The sequence below is a fragment of the Saccopteryx bilineata genome, chromosome 10, assembly GCF_036850765.1.
Source record: "Saccopteryx bilineata isolate mSacBil1 chromosome 10, mSacBil1_pri_phased_curated, whole genome shotgun sequence".
Classification (NCBI taxonomy): Eukaryota; Metazoa; Chordata; class Mammalia; order Chiroptera; family Emballonuridae; genus Saccopteryx; species Saccopteryx bilineata.
The window spans coordinates 30030032-30045358 of record NC_089499.1 but is presented as its reverse complement, the minus strand read 5'-3'; the positions used below and the strand labels follow the sequence as shown (position 1 = coordinate 30045358).

General features: G+C 38.8%; 1 protein-coding gene across 1 annotated transcript in view; it reads left to right on the top strand.

Moving 5' to 3' along the window:
- KCNH8 (potassium voltage-gated channel subfamily H member 8) overlaps window positions 1-15327 on the top strand; it is a 366401-nt gene that overhangs the window by 290286 nt on the left and 60788 nt on the right. Inside the window, exons 9-10 of the mRNA XM_066244875.1 lie at window positions 2543-2742; window positions 4056-4305. Coding sequence (XP_066100972.1) covers window positions 2543-2742; window positions 4056-4305 — 450 coding nt within the window. The remainder of the gene's footprint in view (window positions 1-2542; window positions 2743-4055; window positions 4306-15327) is intronic.

The following is a 15327-nucleotide window of genomic DNA, read 5'->3' as shown; positions in this document are numbered from 1 at the left end:
TTTTTAAATTTATTTTTTAATTAATTACAGTTGACATTCAATATTTTATTAGTTTCAAGTATATGACATAGTGGTTAGACATTTATATAACTTACAAAGTGATCACCCCAATAAGTCCAGTACCCCCTTGGCACCATACATAATTATTACAGTAATATTGACTATATTCCCTACACTGTACTTTACATCCTTGAAACTGTTTTTATAACTTGCAATTTGTACTTTTTTATTCCTTTCACCATTTTCACCTTTTAAAACAAAAGTAGCCCTGTGAGTAAGAGACTACTAAACCTATTTACATATAAGGGAACTAAGTCCCTATGTGAGTTATGTGTCTTGCCAAGTTCACAATTAGAAAGTATCAAAGTCAGGATTCAAATCTGAAGGTAACTGACTCTGGAGTGTATTTTCTCTGCAACATTTTATTTCCTCCTGTATGCAACCCTAAGTCTAACTCTATCCTAGTAACTTTTCCAAAAGATTGAGGCCTTTCTTATTATTGGGTGCCTTTATAGGCCTGGTGACCATATTTTCCATAGAGAAATGCTAATACGTAACCTGATAAAGAATTTAAATTCCAGTGTGAGATTTAATTAAAATTAGCATGCCAGTAGTTACTACTTTCTAGTAAATGTATGGAAAATGGAGTTCAACTTGGTGCTATCCTGCGATATTCAGTAAGAGATGTAATAACATGGTGACACATTTGCACTAGTATGTCCATTTTGATGCTAAGAAACTTTTTAATATAGCTCTTGAACATTGAGATTTGGGTATAGGGACAATTGAGAGATCCTAATAGACAAACTACTCAGTTTTTAATTTGGAGTGTTTTTTTTTTCACTTAAGATAGATTCTTTTTTTATTATTATTAATTTTAATGGGGTGACATTGATAAATCAGGGTACATATATTCAGAGAAAACATCTCCAGATTATTTTGACATTTGATTATGTTGCACACCCCTCACCCAAAGTCAAACTGTCTTCCGTCACCTTCTATCTGGTTTTCTTTGTGCCCCTCCCCTCCCACCAGCCCTCCTTCTCCTTCTCCCCCCACCCTTCCTGGTTACTATCACATTCTTGTCCATGTCTCTGAGTCTCATTTTTATGTCCCATCTATGACCTTGATAACATTATACTGAGTGAAATAAGTAAATCAGAAAAACCTAAGAACTATATGATTCCATACATAATTTGGAGGTTTTTGTTTTTGTTTTATGCTTTTGTATGTTACCAAAAACTTCTAAAATCAATTATTTCACCCAGCCCCTGAGCTTCTTACCTCATTGCCAATCCCATCCCAGGATGGGGATAAGGGCTAAAACCTGAGTATCACTGAGAACTGTTCTACTCATAAGTGTAAGTACACCATCTCCCAGTTTCTCAGCCCAAAGTGGCCCACGGTCTTCTTGGGCTTTCTGCGGCCGTCTGCATAGGCCATTCCATACTCAGCTAATGATTACTTAATGCAAAACCCAGTCACACCTCTTGTGACTTCAAGATGTCTGGCCACTGCCCACCACAGGCCACTCCTAAAAGTAAAGCCCATCTATTCTCTCTACTTCTTTACAGTAGAAAACCCACCCCCCCACCCCCATCCACCCTCATAGTCTGGGGAACAAAGTCCTTCTGTCTCATTACCCTCTGGTAGTGGTTTCAGGAAGGGGGAGACTTAGAGAGCAAGTGGGAATTAAATACTACCTGATGCAGAAACCTCATCAAAATATGAGTCACGTGTGCAGGTAGCAGCCAGCTCCTCCCAGCATGGCAGCGATGACCAAAAAGAACTCCTGTTTTTCTCTGCAACTTCATTCATTTCTCAAATTATCTGATTTTCTGTTATCTCCCTTAAAACTAAAGTGATTGGAATAGAAGAGGGGTTGAAACAGGTTAGAGCTCTACTCCTCTCAGCTTTAGTGGGTTCAGGAAATACTCAATCTATTTCTAACAACTTTCTCAATACCTTTAGTAACATAAATGCTATATTTCATAGCCTAAAACTAATTTTAAATTACCACTTTGGGGAAGAAACTAATATTTCCATAAAGGTTAACAGGTTATAACAGACTTATGTTTGAAATGTATTTGTTATTACAAGAAAAATAACTATCAAACTGTAACTTTCTGGCTAACTGTATGAACGACTGAAACTTTCATCATAGCTATTAAACTATACATAATTATTAAAATCATACAGATGTGTCTAAAGTATAAAATAAAAGTTCGTCAGCTAACTGATATAATAAAGGAACCGCAGCTAACAGATTAAATGTGGGCCAAAGGGTTCTATTTTGCATATTATTATTTTTAAAAACAATTTTTACTCTGATCAAGCCCGACGGAATCAAAATGACTGTATTGGGATGCACCCTGAGAAAAAGGAACCACACCAAAATGTTTGTATCAAAAGAGCTGGGTCAGCATGGCCACATAAGCATATTCTGCTCTAGTTGAACGTAAGGAGACGGTGAATACAGACTCAAGGTGTGAGCTCCTCCACCACATTTCTGCCCCGTTATATGTTGTGCTGTTCTCTTCAGCCTTGATGCACGCCCTGGTGTTTGGAAATGTGACGGCGATCATTCAGAGGATGTACTCCAGGTGGTCCCTCTACCACACTAGAACTAAGGATCTGAAGGACTTCATACGTGTCCATCACCTGCCCCAGCCGCTCAAGCAGAGGATGCTCGAATATTTCCAAACAACCTGGTCCGTCAACAATGGAATAGATTCAAATGAGGTAAGGTTCATTTTTCATGTTGACATTTTCAGGCAGAAAGCACATAGTCTAAGGTAAAAAGGGAGGTGTTCTTATGTAGGTCTTAGAAATGAAGAACACACCTGCCAACTTCTTTATCTCTTTATTTTTTAAACCCTCTACAAACCCAGTTCATCTTCCATTTGCCTTGGCTTGTGTTTCTGTGATGCCCCTTGGGATTGACCAATGATTTACAGTAGCCTGCTACTTTGGCCAGTCAGGTGGACTTATTGTCATTCTTTTCTAACCTGCTTGGGAAGGAACCAATTCTAATGGCAGTTGAGTGGTGTAATCTTGGGATACAAGGTGGGGACAAAAGCAGGTGTACAGTTTTTCACATGGAAAATAATACAACAATTAATAAATTATAATAATATAAGAAAAAACTCTGTGTTTCTCACAGGACTCACAACTGGAAACCTGCTTTTACTCCACCTTGTATTAGATTAATCAAGTGAAAGTTTGCATTTAAAACCGACAAAGTAAAAAAGAATGTTTTCCAGCAAAGGTGTTAGCTGTGAACTTCCAGAAACACCCTAGACTAGTGGTCCTCAACCCCCGGGCCGCAGACCGGTAGTGGTCTGTGGGCCATTTGGTACCAGTCCACAGAGAAAGAATAAATAACTTACATTATTTGTTTTATTTATATTTAAGTCTGAACAATGTTTTATTTTTTAAAAATGACCAGATTCCCTCTGTTACATCCGTCAAGACTCACTCTTGACGCTTGTCTCGGTCACGTGATACATTTATCCGTCCCACCCTAAAGGCTGGTCCGTGAAAATATTTTCTGACATTAAACCGGTTCATGGCCCAAAAAAGGTTGGGGACCACTGCCCTAGACCACCAATGTAGGGGGAAAATCATATAAATCAAGCAATCATTCCATCAACTCCCCATCCAAACCAGTAACCAACATCTCTCATATGATTATTTGGTTTCTCCTCTCTTCATTTAATTGTGACACTGGAGAAAACACTGAGGGTCCACATTCCATATCTTTTGCACTGAGTTGAGTCTTTCTGAGAAGCAAGTCACATGAGGATTATATTTCATTCTAGCATCTTTTATTAATGTATTCAATTTCTCCAGACATCAAATCAGCTTATTATTCAGTAACATATACCTGGGGTCAAGTCATTGAAAAATCTTTTCAGGACTAAACATTCAGATATTTCCTCTTCTGTACTCTGGTTAGTCAAAAATTGGGAGGAACATCCCTGTGGTATTGCAAAGTAAACAAATTAGAGAAGACTGGCCCCAATTTGATTTCCACTTTCCTCTTTTATTGACAGCTTCTGAAAGACTTCCCGGATGAGCTGCGTTCTGACATCACTATGCACTTGAACAAGGAAATCTTACAGTTGTCCCTCTTTGAGTGTGCCAGCCGGGGCTGCCTCAGATCTCTGTCCCTACACATTAAAACCTCCTTCTGTGCTCCGGGGGAGTATCTGCTGCGACAAGGAGATGCTTTGCAAGCCATCTACTTTGTCTGCTCGGGGTCCATGGAAGTTCTCAAAGACAGCATGGTACTGGCTATTCTTGGTAGGTCGGAGTTGGAGCGCCATAAAATTTTACTCTGGAGCATAAGTTAAAGAGAAGAAATGGGAGAGATGAAATCTATCCTTATAGATTAGGATAATTATGGCTGCACAGGTAGACTCAGGATTCTTCTTCAGACGGGTTAGATTTGACAACTACAATATTTTGTTAAACATTAGTATTGTTATGCCACATATTGAGTTTACATTGTGCTAAATATAATATCCAACACATTATTTGATTCTTGTTTAAAAATTCAGCTGTTTAACTATTATTCTCATTTTACAAATGAATTAATAGTATCTTAGTATCACACATAGTAGTAGCCTTTCTTATCTGAAGGGAATATGATGTTTCAAGCCCCCCAGTGGATGCCTATAAATATATATTTTTTTGTTCATGTCTTCCGCTTACAAATTTAATGCCCTTTCCATTTTAATTAAGCACTTGTCATGCACTGTGGCCATAACGTTTGCAGTTTGAAGTATGACAGCAAAACTAGCACAATTTTTTTTTCCTTCTTTACAGTTTCATGGACAAAAGATTTCCTCTTACCATAGGTTTTAGCAACCTCAGCATATGATTTCTCTTTTTCCTTTCTTATTAAGTCGAGAATTTCACCTTTTCACTTTACAGCTTACCTTTGGCATATCCAACTTGCCAGCATCACCACTCTTCCACTTTGGGGCATTATTAGGTAAAATAAGGGTTATTTGAACACAAACACTGTAAAACCATGACAGTCCATCTGCTAATTGAGATGGCTACAAGGTGACTAACGTGTAGGCAGCATATACCATGTGGATGCGCTGGACAGAGGGATGGTTCACATCTGGGGTGTGATAGAATGAGAGTTCATCACACTACTCAGACCAGTACACAATTTAAAGCTTATGAATTGTTTATATCTGGAGTTTTCCATTTAATTTCTTTGGGCCACAGTGGACCACAGATAACTGAAACTACTGAAAGCAAAACCTCAGATAAGGAGGGACTACTGTGATAAGAAAAATAATACAATTCTGTCTGGCTCCTGAATCCAGATTATTAATTATGATGTAAACTGCCTATTGGTAAAATAGCTTGTCAGCTTGAAGAGATCATTGATATATTTTTTTGTGAAGAATCAACTCAGAGAAGAACATGATCGTGAAGTTTTATCTGCACTAGAAATAGCACAAAAATGATTATGCATTAAGACTAAACTCTCCCCTGGTCAACTGGCTCAGTGGTGGAGCGTCAGCCCAATGTGTGGAAGGCCTGGGTTCCATGCCCAACCAGGGCACACAGCAGAAGCACCCATCTGCTTCTCCACCCTTTCCCTTCTCTTTTCTCTTTATCTCTCCTTCCCCTCCCGCAAACAAGGCTCCATTGGAGCAAAGTTGGCTTGGGCGCTAAGGATGGCTCCATGGCCTCCGCCTCAGGCACTAGAATGGCTCCAGTTGTAATGGAGCAACGCCCCAGACAGCTTGTTGGGTGGATCCCAGTCAGGTGCATGCAGGAGTCTGTCTCTCTGCCACCAAAAAAAAAAAAAAAAAAAAGGAATAAACTCTCATAAAAATCATTATGTTTTGTTTTTCTACCTCTAAACCATGCCTGTTATTCTGTATAATCATTATGAATCTCCAATTTCTACAATCAAGCCAGTAAGCTTCAAAGTAGATTATAGTTTGGAAGAGAGAAGAAAACTAATACTTATTGCATCCCTATATGAGCTGAGTGTTTTATGTCTGTTATTCAATTTAAATCTTGCAACCTTCTCTGGTTAGTGTAATTTCCCCAGTTAAAGGTGGAAAGACAGAGGCTAGTGAATGGTAAAATATCTATGTGTTCTTTTATTACTTCATGCTGACTTCAGTTTTCCTCCTAGCAGAAGAAAGGTAGGGCTTGCCTTTCCAAGTTTTGGTTTAATTTTTGACTGAGCTCTCTACGTTTCACTCCTTAATAAACAGACATGGAATAGCAACTCAATGAGTTTATCATCAGGTTGGCCAGTTTATTATCAGCATTAGAGAGAGGCTCAGTATGAGTGTATTTTTTAAGAGAAAACTTAACACTCTTTCTACCTACTTCTCAACTTGGTGAAGTTAAAGGCCAATCATTCTATCATTCTGTGATTCTAAATTAAAAGTGAGTTATTTCTAAATTTGTTTCAAACACTTAACTTTAGTCATAGAATACTTTTCCATGCATTTCCTTAGTACTACTGTAAGTTTCAGAGCCTGCCTATTGACATAGCCTGCTTTTAAAGGGCCTATACATATTTATTTTTCCAGAGCCACACAGTTATATGGAAAAATAACGCACCATTTCTAAACATATATGTGGATTTTTTCATGATTGTGGTAGATTTTTAAATTTGGTAACTAGCAACAATTCTAGAAATGGAATATGAAGGCACCATCCATAATATTAGGGCACAATAAGTACACATTTGATAGCTTCTATGTAATAACCACCATTTATAACACATAATTCAATTACCTTCTCTTATTTAAAAAAAATTCTACTTACAGCTAAAATTTTAATCTGTTGTCTTTTTCTTCTGGCCCCAATTTCCTCCATAAACTGTCATTTCCATGGTTAACTTTTTCACATATTTGCTTCTACCATGTCTCTGTCAAAAGTGATATAAGTGCAAATTGCCACATGACCATTCTAAACACAAGTATGGGGTATTGGGACTAAACGCAAACAAAGATAATAAATTATCAATATTTTCTCTCTGTGGTTAACATTCTTTCAATGGAGATGAACTATTTTACTTTCCCTTTGAAATATTGTCTTATAGGGACAATTCAAGTCAATACTGAATTGACTTGTTTGCAGGAGAGGAAGAGAGAGATAAAGGGAAAGGAGAGGGGAAAGGGTGGAGAAGTAGATGGGTGAAACCCAGGCCTTCCACACATTGGACCAACGCTCTACCACTGAGCCAGTTGGCCAGGGGAGAGTTTAGTCTTAATGCATAATCATTTCTGTGCTATTTCCAGTGCAGATAAAACTTCACAAACTTAATGCACATGGCTTCACATTTGATCTGTAGATATTTAATACTTCTTTATTCTGCCAACAAGACGACTTAATATATAATGTTGTAGGGAAGAAGAATCCCAAACAGCTGTCAAGCCATAACTTACTCAAACAACTCCACTGTCCAATCAATACACAAAGACATTTCTTTTCTTTCCTTTTTTTTGAAGCATCAATTCTTCATTGTGGCACCTTAGTTGTTCATTGACTGCTTTCCTGTATGTGCCTTGACCAGGGGACTATAGCAGAGTGATTGACCCCTTGCTCAAGCCAGTGACCTTTGGGCTCAAGCCAGCAAGCATGGGGTCATGTCTATGATTCCACACTCAAGCTGGAAACCTCGGGGCTTCGAACCTGGGTCCTCCGCGTCCCAGTCTAATGCTCTATCCACTGTGCCACCACTTGGTCAGACTACAAAGATATATTTTTTTGTGTGTTTTTTTGAAGTTAGAAGTGGGGAGGCAGTCAGACAGACTCCCACATGTGCCCGACCAGGATCCACCCGGCATGCCCACCAGGGAGCGATGCTCTGCCCATCTGGGGCACTGCTCTGTTTCTGCTGGAGCCATTCTAGCACCTGAGGCATAGCCATCCTCAGCGCCCAGGCCAGCTTTTTGCTCCAATGAAGCCACGGCTGCAGGAGGGGTAGAGAGAGATAGAGAAGAAGGAGAGGGGGAAGTGTGGAAAAGCAGATGAGCACTTCTCCTGTGTGCCCTGGCTGGGAATCAAACTTGGGACTTCCACATGCCAGGCCTACAGTAGCTCTACCACTGAGCCAGCCAGCCAGGGCCCAAAGATACTTCTTAATCTGAAGTCTGGGAGGCAGTTGACATAGAGGCAGGGATTTGTTACAGGGCTAGAATTGGTTTGCCTTTTATACCTTCATTTCGTGTCCCATTAATTGTTTTTCCTCCAATTTCTTCATTGTTGTTTTAAAGAAAACAACAGCCTGACTGGTAATGGTGCAGTGGATAGAGCATTGACCCAGCTTGCTGAAGACCCCAGTTCAAAAATGGCATGTGGGCATGCCAGCTTAAGCACAGGGTCACCAGCTTGAGTGCAGGATCATTAATACAGTGTGTCCATAAAGTCATGGTGCACTTTTGACTGGTCACAGGAAAGTAACAAAAGACGATAGAAATGTGAAATCTGCACCAAATAAAAGGAAAACTCTCCCAGTTTCATACCTATTCAGTGCAGTTTGATATGGGCTCACGCACAGATTTTTAGGGCTCCTTAGGAAGCTATCCCGTATAGCAGGGGTCCCCAAACTTTTTACACAGGGGGCCAGTTCACTGTCCCTCAGACTGTTGGAGGGCCGTACTATAAAAAAAACTATGAACAAATCCCTATGCACACTGCACATATCTTATTTTAAAGTAAAAAAACAAAACGGGGACAAATACAATATTTAAAATAAAGAACAAGTAAATTTAAATCAACAAACTGACCAGTATTTCAATGGGAACTATGCTCCTCTCACTGACCACCAATGAAAGAAGTGCCCCTTCCAGAAGTGCAGCTGGGGCTGGATAAATGGCCTCAGGGGGTCACATGCGGCCCGCAGGCCGTAGTTTGGGGACCCCTGCCGTATGGCATCTACAGACTTGTCACTGACTGATGGCCTACCAGAACGAGTTTCTCCACCAAAATGCTGGTTTCCTTCAACTGCTTATCCCACCGAGTAATGTTATTCCTATGTGGTGGCGCTTCGTTATAAATGCACTGATATTCTTGTTGCACTTTGATCACGGATTTGAATTTAGCGAGCCACAGAACACACTGAACTTTCCTCTGTACCATTCACATCTTGACTGGCATGGCCGTGGGCTGCTCCACTGTATACACGGTGTTACATCATCATCTGCACATGCGCACATGCTGCCACATCATCTTACAGAAACTGGGAGGGTTTTCCTTTTATTTGGTGCAGATTTCACATTTCCATCATCTTTTGTTGCTTTCCTGTGACTGGTCAAAAGTGCACCATGACTTTACGGACACACTGTATATGATTCGAAGGTTGCTGGTTTGAAGCCTACAGTTGCTGGCTTGAGTAAGGGGTCACTGGCTCAGCCTGAGCACCCCTTATTCTTCACCGCTGGTCAAGGCACATATGAGAAGCAATCAATAAACAATTAAAAAGTGAAACAACTATGAACTAATACTTCTCATCTGTTTCTTCTCCTCTCTCTCCTTTTCTGTCTTTCTCTCTAAAGAAAAAAAGGAAAAAGAAAACAGAGCTCTGATAAATGTACTCTTCACAGATGGCATTAGTCTGCCTAATTATAATTAAACATAAGTTACTGCTCTAATCCACATGGTTTGCAAATGCATCTCACCAACGTTTTCTTCCCAGTAAAAGAATAACTGATTAGCAAACATCCACAGTGGAAGTCTGAAATAGGCAGACTGTCATGGACCATAGATATCTTTCTCTTCTTCTGGAAATAAGAATACTGAAATCCAGAGTAATTAAGAAACTTAGATCTAGGTCCTAAATCTAGACAGTAAGAAATCCACTAGAAATTAAAATTATTGAGGGTGAGAACAACATTGTTAATTACCAGTGCCTGCTTGCCAGGGCTCAACCTGAGGCCCCACACACAGGTCAGTACTTCCCAAATATTTATTGAGTGAATAAATAAGCTAAAATTTTTCCTAGAGAGACTAGTTTGGCAAGTTGTTGGTACTGTTTTTGTAGCTGGGGTCATGGTGGCTGAAAGAGTCATTATATGACCGCTCAAGATGTGAAAGTATGAGAACCTTCAAGTTCCTCCAGACATCGTTTGCTTAACAGAAAATGTACAGTGCTCGGCCCTGGCTGGTTGGCTCAGCGGTAGAGCGTAGGCCTGGCGTACAGGAGTCCCGGGTTCGATTCCCGGCCAGGGCACACAGGAGAAGCACCCATCTGCTTCTCCACCCCTCCCCCTCTCCTTCCTCTCTGTCTCTCTCTTCCCCTCCCGCAGCCAAGGCTCCATTGGAGCAAAAGTTTGCCCGCTGCGCTGAGGAGCGCTGAGGATGGCTCTGTGGCCTCTGCCTCAGGCGCTAGAATGGCTCTGATAGCGGCAGAGCGACGCCCCGGATGGGCAGAGCATCGCCCCCTGGTGGGCATGCTGGGTGGATCCTGGTCGGGTGCATGCGGGAGTCTGTCTGACTGCCTCCCTGTTTCCAGCTTCGGAAAAATGAAAAAAAAAAAAAAGAAAGAAAGAAAAGAAGAAGAAAATGTACAGTGCTCATCATAGCAAGATGGTGCATCATGACAAATTTTCCTCATATATTCAGAACTTTTCTGTATTCAAAGCATCCTGGCTGATTTACGTCTTGCATCAGTACTCAGCATGGGGTTTTTGAGCAGCAATTTAGATTTCTAACAAAATATGCAAGAAACAAGATTTCCAAGGTTAGCAATATTGGTGACAACAATGAATCAACCTGAAATTCTTCAGCACCCTGTGGCTGTTTAGTCCCTTCCTGTCTATTGATAGAGATTTTAGTCTTTTTTTTCTTCTGCCAACTAGTCTGCATTTGAAGGTTTAAATCCAATATTAAGTTGAAGATAATACCTAGATATTATTCAATAATTTTAAATGCTCAATTTTTTTGATCTGCTATAAATATTATTAATATCTTAGATATTAATGGGTAATTTAGTATGTTTCTATTTACTGGCAAATTCAGTAAAACAGACTTTTATTGCAGCCTACTATATTCTGAGGACTTTGCTCCCAAAATTTCTGGACACAATAAAAATATAAATTTTAAAGTTAAGAGAATTAATTGAATGGGGAACAGATGGGAGCAGTATGTGCTATAATGTTTCAAAGGTATTATTTGCTTGGTGATTTTTGGCTGGTCAATTGCTGGTTGTTGTTTTCATGGAAGCAGAGTGACCATAAAAAAATAAAAGCTAAAGCTTAGGCATGATGCTAGGTGAGAAGAAAGCAAAGATGTAGAAACTCCTAAGTTGCAGCCATGAACTTAATGCCACTATCCTCTGTGATCTAGGTCATACCACCTTCCTGCTAAGTAATTATCGAGGTATCGATTCAAATCAAGTTAAGATTCAAATAACGTGTTCAATACAAACTCAAGGAAACCAGTTAGCTACCAGGCAGGTGAATTCCAGCCTAAGACTAACAGGCTGAGAAACTACAGGCAAAATATCAAGTGTTGTGGGTGGGGGGAGAGCACAGATAACTTGGAAAATATTGCATTGGGTCCTCTGTTTCTATGGTGGAACAAAGGGGAGCTTCTTTTTTTTTTTTTTTTTTTTTTTTATAATTTTATTTTTTTAATGGGGTGACATCAATAAATCAGGATACATATATTCAAAGATAACAAGTCCAGGTTATCTTGTCGTTCAATTATGTTGCATACCCACCACCCAAAGTCAGATTATCCTCTGTCACCTTCTATCTTGTTTTCTTTGTGCCCCTCCCACCCCCTATCCCTCTCCCATTCCCCCCTCCCCCCCATAACCACCACACTCTTATCAATATCTCTTAGTTTCACTATTATGTCCCACCTACGTATGGAATAATACAGTTCCTGGTTTTTTCTGATTTACTTATTTCGCTTCGTATCATGTTATCAAGATCCCACCATTTTGCTGTAAATGTTCCGAAGTCATCATTTCTTATGGCTGAGTAGTATTCCATAGTGTATATGTGCCACATCTTCTTTATCCAGTCATCTATTGATGGGCTTTTTGGTTGTTTCCATGTCCTGGCCACTGTGAACAATGCTGCAATAAACATGGGGCTGCATGTGTCTTTACGTATCAATGTTTCTGAGTTTTGGGGATATATACCCAGTAGAGGGATTGCTGGGTCATAAGGTAGTTCTATTTTCAGTTTTTTGAGGAACCACCATACTTTCTTCCATAATGGTTGTACTACTTTACATTCCCACCAACAGTGGATGAGGGTTCCTTTTTCTCCACAGCCTCTCCAACATTTGCTACTACCTGACTTGCTAATAACAGCTAATCGAACAGGTGTGAGGTGGTATCTCATTGCCGTTTTGATTTGCATTTCTCTAATAGCTAAAGAAGATGAGCATCTTTTCATATATCTGTTGGCCATTTGTATTTCTTCCTGTGAGAAGTGTCTATTCATATCCTCTTCCCATTTTTTTATTGGATTGTTTGTTTGTTTGTTGTTGAGTTTTATGAGTTCTTTGTATATTTTGGATATTAGGCCCTTATCTGAGCTGTTGTTTGAAAATATCATTTCCCATTTAGTTGGCTTTCTGTTTATTTTGTTATCAGTTTCCCTTGCTGAGCAAAAACTTCTTAGTCTGATGTAGTCCCATTCATTAATTTTTGCCTTCACTTCTCTTGCCATTGGAGTCAAATTCATAAAATGCTCTTTAAAACCCAGGTCCATGAGTTGAGTACCTATGTCTTCTTCTATGTACTTAATTGTTTCAGGTCTTATGTTTAGATCTTTGATCCATTTTGAGTTAATTTTTGTACAGGGGGAGAGACTGTAGTCCAGTTTCATTCTTTTGCATGTGGCTTTCCAGTTTTCCCAGCACCATTTATTGAAGAGGCTTTCTTTTCTCCATTGTGTGTTGTTGGCCCCTTTATCAAAAATTATTTGACTATATATATGTGGTTTTATTTCTGGACTTTCTATTCTGTTCCATTGGTCTGAGTGTCTATTTTTCTGCCAATACCATGCTGTTTTGATTGTCGTGGCCCTATAATAGAGTTTGAAGTCAGGTATTGTTATGCCCCCAGCTTCATTCTTTTTCTTTAGGATTGCTTTGGCTATTCGGGGTTTTTTATAGTTCCATATAAATCTGATGATTTTTTGCTCTATTTCTTTAAAAAATGTCATTGGAATTTTGATGGGAATTGCATTAAATTTGTATATTGCTTTGGGTAATATAGCCATCTTGATTATATTTATTCTTCCTAGCCAAGAACAAGGTATATTCTTCCATCTCATTATATCTTTTTCGATTTCCCTTAACAATGGTTTATAGTTTTCATTATATAAGTCCTTTACATTCTTTGTTATGTTTATTCCTAAGTATTTTATTTTTTTTGTTGCAATCGTGAAGGGGATTATTCTTTTGAGTTCCTTCTCAGTTGTTTCATTGTTGGCATATAGAAAGGCTATTGACTTCTGTATGTTAATTTTGTATCCTGCGACCTTACTGTATTGGCTTATTGTTTCTAGTAATCTTTTTGTGGATTCTTTGGGGTTTTCGATGTATAGGATCATATCATCTGCAAAAAGTGATACCTTTACTTCTTCTTTTCCGATATGGATGCCTTTTATTTCTTTGTCTTGTCTGATTGCTCTGGCTAGAACCTCTAGTACCACATTAAATAAGAGTGGAGAGAGTGGACAACCCTGTCTTGTTCCTGATTTAAGGGGGAAAGCCTTCAGTTTAGTGCCATTTAATATGATGTTAGCTGATGGTTTATCATATATGGCCTTTATCATGTTGAGATATTTTCCTTCTATACCCATTTTGTTGAGAGTCTTAAACATAAAATTGTGTTGTATTTTATCGAAAGCCTTTTCTGCGTCTATTGATAAGATCATGTGGTTTTTGTTCTTTGTTTTGTTGATATGGTGTATTACATTAACCGTTTTACGTATGTTGAACCATCCTTGAGATTCTGGGATGAATCCCACTTGATCATGATGTATTATTTTTTTAATATGTTGTTGTATTCGATTTGCTAGTATTTTGTTTAGTATTTTAGCATCTGTATTCATTAGAGATATTGGTCTGTAGTTTTCTTTTTTTGTGCCATCCTTGCCTGGTTTTGGTATGAGGGTTATGTTGGCCTCATAAAATGTGTTTGGAAGTATTGCTTCTTCTTCAATTTTTTGGAAGACTTTGAGTAGAATAGGAACCAAGTCTTCTTTGAATGTTTGATAAAATTCGCTGGTATAGCCGTCAGGGCCTGGACTTTTATTTTTGGGGAGGTTTTTAATGGTTTTTTCTATTTCTTCTCTACTGATAGGTCTGTTTAGGCTTTCTGCTTCTTCTTGACTCAGTCTAGGAAGGTTGTATTGTTCTAGGAATTTATCCATTTCTTCTAGGTTGTTGAATTTAGTGGCATAAAGTTTTTCATAGTATTCTACAATAATTCTTTGTATAGCTACGGTGTCCGTGGTGATTTCTCCTCTTTCATTTTGGATTTTGTTTATATGAGTTCTTTCTCTTTTTTCCTTGGTAAGTCTTGCCAAGGGTTTGTCAATTTTGTTGATCTTTTCAAAGAACCAGCTCCTTGTTCTATTAATTTTTTCTATAGTTTTTCTGTTCTCTAATTCATTTATTTCTGCTCTGATTTTTATTATCTCCTTTCTTCGGCTGGTTTTGGGTTGTCTTTGTTCTTCTTTTTCTAGTTCCTTAAGGTGGGAAGTTAAGTGGTTCACTTGGGCTCTCTCTTGTTTGTTCATATATGCCTGAAGTGATATGAACTTCCCTCTTATCACTGCTTTTGCTGCATCCCATAGATTCTGATATGTCGTATTGTCATTTTCATTAGTCTGTATATATCTTTTGATCTCTGCACTTATTTCTTCTTTGACCCATTCATTTTTTAAAAGTATGTTGTTTAGTTTCCACATTTTTGTGGGATTTTTTTCCTCTTTTTTGCAGTTGAATTCTAGTTTCAAGGCTTTATGATCAGAAAATATGCTTGGTACAACTTCAATTTTTCTGAATTTGCTGATATTGTTTTTGTGGCCCAACATATGGTCAATTCTTGAGAATGATCCATGTACACTGGAGAAAAATGTATACTCAGTCACTTTGGGATGAAATGTCCTGTAGATGTCTATCATATCCAGGTGCTCTAGTGTTTTGTTTAAGGCCACTATGTCTTTGTTGATTCTCTGTTTGGATGACCGATCTAGAACCGTCAGCGGTGTATTGAGGTCTCCAAGTATGATTGTATTTTTGTCAGTTTTTGTTTTAAGATCAATAAGTAGCTGTCTTATATATTTTGGTGCTCCTTGGTTT